Below are 3,743 nucleotides of genomic sequence, written 5' to 3' on the forward strand. Positions count from 1 at the left end.
GTGAACACCACATACCTACACTACATACCTGTGGAAAACTAGCTAGCGAAACGACTGTGTAGCGGCTTACGTATAGCTAATAGCTTGTCTAGTAGACACTTGGCCCTGACGATAGGTTATGACCCTTAATGGGGACATCGGAAAAGTAATTATTAGTTTTCATGGCTGTGATATTAAATATGAATTTATTGTATATTATAGAATGTTTTCAATGTCAGGGTTAACTTTACCGCATAACTGTGCTTTTCCTAGAAAAATCTATCTAAGTTAAGTAGGGGAACCTGTTGTACTTAGGCCAGTTTTTCGAATTTTGATTTTTTGAAAAATAATGGTGATAGTTAAACTTGTCTAGTGCAGTTATATTTAAAGATCATTTAATTAACTACATAATTCATTCATAAAATTGTGTATAATTTTAAAAATTTGGGCATACTAGCTGCTAGAAAAAAAAAGGGAAAACTGTCCTAGGTACAACAAACCAGATGTACCTTGGACCGTGTACGTTGTACCTATTTAAATTTAAATAAATGCTTATATTCGCTTCAATTTGTTAATTTTCTGTTAAATTATTATTTGAAATACCAATTATTACAGTTATTAGCAACAATATCTAAGTAAAAGTATTTTTTAAAAAAGATCCTCATCCATATTTTTTGTACTAATTATTTTTCACAATTTTTTGGCAACAAATCACTTAAGTTTAAGCCGGCTCTCCAGTCCATGTTTAGCCTTACACAATCAACAAAAATATGACAATATTCAACATTTTTTCTAGAAAATTTTGATGAATGTTGATATGTTATGTCGTGTAGGACAAAATACGCGCTGGAATGGCTTTAACTTGCAATCTAGTTTTTTTTTATTTCTTATCATTTAACTTAAATTCTAGCAAAATATCCATTAAAACCGCTTTATCAACAAAAATAATCTTAAAAAAGTCATATGAAGATACATTAAACGTAAATTTAAAAAACATTAGAAATTAAAAAAATATATATCAAAAACAGACTTTAAATTGCTGTTTTGAGGTCTTCGGGGCATTGTTTCTTTAACAGTATAATATGTTTTTTTTATTACAATAAAATTCTCATTAAAACGTAATGAAAATCAGTGACCAAGGTACATCGCTAGTTGGGTGGTCAAGGTACAACATTACGACTACTTCACTTAATAAGCATAATAAACCCACTTCCATTTGAGCTTAGGATCTGAAACTCATATCGTCCAGTAGCTAGATATATAAAGATTATGTTCTAACTATAACCGTTTTGTCAAACATGCAACATTTTTCATAAATTGACATGAAGTAAACCTCCAAAATCTCACTGCGTCAGTGTAAAATATTAAATTACCATTTTTTCTTGTACTTGCACGGCGTCGGCGAATCTTAGCTAACTTCACGTTAATGTTGACAAATAACGTATGTAATACCCTAGACAACTTTTCATAAAACCGCATAATTTAAGAAATATATACAATTGTTTTAGGTACAACTCTGTCCAAGGTTCAACAGGTTCCCCTACTAACTAACTAGACGTATTTAAATTACGTCCAATTATTAAAATTTGATTATGAAGATTGATGAAGCCGATATTTGGTTACCAGTCTCACTATGAGACTGCAAATATGAACTAAAGTACGAGTAGGTAAGTATAGTTTTATCTGGTGCTAGAAAGACAAAAAAGTTATAAAAATGGCAACGACCACACCAGCGCTATTGATTATGGTTTTATTGAGACTGACGCTTAACTCTTCCCACGTCGAAAATCAAATATGAGTCATCTCTATAAAGTAAAGTCAATGGACAAAGATTCGCTATGATGACATCACTCCGCAAGATTCCACGCGATCTCTTTTACCTGAACAGTCTTGATTCCAACCTCAATTTGTTTTTCTAGCTTAAAAGGGCGATCATAAAATGAGGGCGAGGACGATGGTGACTAAAGAGGTTAGGGCGGTGACAGGCCGCCAGGGGGCGCCCGAGTCGTAGTTGCAAAGAGATGTGGTGCAGCATGAGGTGCATGCATGCAGTTTCGTCCTCTCTCCTATGATGATGCAGCCAGGTTCACAGTGCTTCGTGCAGTTGCGTTCGAGCGCCCACATCTTCAAGCCGGTGGTAGAGTTTTCGGTTGATGTTGTGTAGGAGAACCGTTTTACCTGCGACAAAGTCTGCGTAAGCTTTCAAAATAATAACTTGTGTTGGGATCAGTGTTAGTGGGCTGTTGATAGGTAGGTTACCGTAGATAAACAATGTAGAGTTGTAGGTAGAGCTACCTTAAATACAGAAAACTGGTGTTTTAGTAAACGAAGTATTATCTACACTACAGTCTGCAGTAGTAGTAGTATAGTATGTGATATTAAACTCGGATTGCGTCTAAAGTGTTTTCTGACAGTAGTTTGGAGACACTAGCTTATAGGTGTTGCTATGTCCATCCAGAGGAACGATGTAGGTAAGTAATAAAAACTGATCATTCACAAATCATTATCAGTAACACGACCTTCTCTAATTTGCATCAAATGGAGGATTTGGCCTACAAGCTGTTGAAGAGGCCTGATGCTAACTTAAATACCCTCGCCTCTTACCATGCACATCCGCCTGTCATTGTTGCACTTGTGTATCAGCGCGGAGTTGTTCTGCCTGAGGTCCGCACACTTGTCCTCAGGCACCTCCGCGAGGCAGCGGTAGCACCACAGCTCATTGTTGGGGCGTGCGGCCGCGGATGTCACGTGGACGCTGTCTCGGAGGAGGTCGCATCCCCCTTCTGGAAATTGGAGACGTCACTTTTTGAATATGTCCATGAAATACAGTATGTCGTAGGAGAACAGAATAGTAGATAATTATGCTTATTTAGAATGTTATTGGCATTAGAAGGGCCCTTAACTTTGTTTAATAACAGCTACTAAGATGCAACTAATTGGTAAAAAGGTATATTGCATGAAAGTTGCGTACACATAATGAAGTAGCTAGAACCGTAGACGTATTTAGCTGTTATTTGACTAAATTCACTAATGTTACATTATGTATTTGTTCTATGTTATATTGATAACGGCAATTTTAATATTGATACATAATACCTACTAATTAATCTACCTACTCTATCGCATTGGGGAAACGTGTAATATTATGAGGTATGATTGTTAATAAAAATAAATACTTCATTATTTTGTAACATAACACTTTCTTCAAGTCAGGTGAGCATCATAACAAAAGGGCTCCGAGCCATAGACAACAAGATTTGACGTTTGCGAACACAGACTAATGAAGGTTACGAGAGAAAATGCAGTTGTACGGGTGCGTTTCTTGGACACTGATGAGGTGGGTGGTGAAGGTTGAATTGGGAGATAGATGATGATGATGAAAGTGCATTGTAACATACCTGGGGTGAAGATTGAAAACACGAGCAGCAGGAGACAGCGCATGTTGTTTGCAGTGAGCACGGCGCATGCCCCAGCATCTCTATCGATCGCACGGGGGGCCAGGGAGGGGGGCGACCTGTTGCGATCCCGGCTGGCCCCGCCCACGTTTTATCTCACCCCCCTCGCACCCCCAGAACACTTTGATCGGGGAAAACAATCTCAACTTTCCGATTTCTTCGGAAAATTAAAAAGTTTCGCTCGGTTGCGGGCCTCTCCAGACGCGGGTAATTATTAGGATCCGAACAATTTGGGTTAATGAACTGGGCTATCAATTTGAATGTACTCTGCTATTGTTATGCCCATAATGTAATATGGAGCACGAGTCT

General features: G+C 37.7%; 1 protein-coding gene across 1 annotated transcript; it reads right to left on the reverse strand.

Moving 5' to 3' along the window:
- Positions 1-1,531: 1,531 nt before the first annotated feature.
- On the reverse strand, positions 1,532-3,442 carry LOC135073779 (uncharacterized). Its single transcript, XM_063967950.1, has 3 exons — positions 3,378-3,442; positions 2,584-2,762; positions 1,532-2,157 (listed from the first exon to the last, which is right to left on the reverse strand). Exons 1-3 carry the CDS (start codon positions 3,418-3,420, stop codon positions 1,912-1,914), a joined length of 468 nt encoding a protein of 155 aa, XP_063824020.1. The 5' UTR covers positions 3,421-3,442; the 3' UTR covers positions 1,532-1,911.
- Positions 3,443-3,743: the final 301 nt, after the last annotated feature.

This window comes from Ostrinia nubilalis, chromosome 8, assembly GCF_963855985.1.
Source record: "Ostrinia nubilalis chromosome 8, ilOstNubi1.1, whole genome shotgun sequence".
NCBI lineage: Eukaryota > Metazoa > Arthropoda > Insecta > Lepidoptera > Crambidae > Ostrinia > Ostrinia nubilalis.

Bases quoted from the DNA above. Each gene is read 5' to 3' on its own strand.
- LOC135073779 (XM_063967950.1), bottom strand. From the start codon at position 3,420: ATGCGCTGTCTCCTGCTGCTCGTGTTTTCAATCTTCACCCCAG. The intron at 2,763-3,377 runs GTATGTTACAAT...TCCAATTTCCAG, and splicing joins GTTTTCAATCTTCACCCCAG to AAGGGGGATGCGACCTCCTC. The intron at 2,158-2,583 runs GTAAGAGGCGAG...ACTTTGTCGCAG, and splicing joins ATGACAGGCGGATGTGCATG to GTAAAACGGTTCTCCTACAC.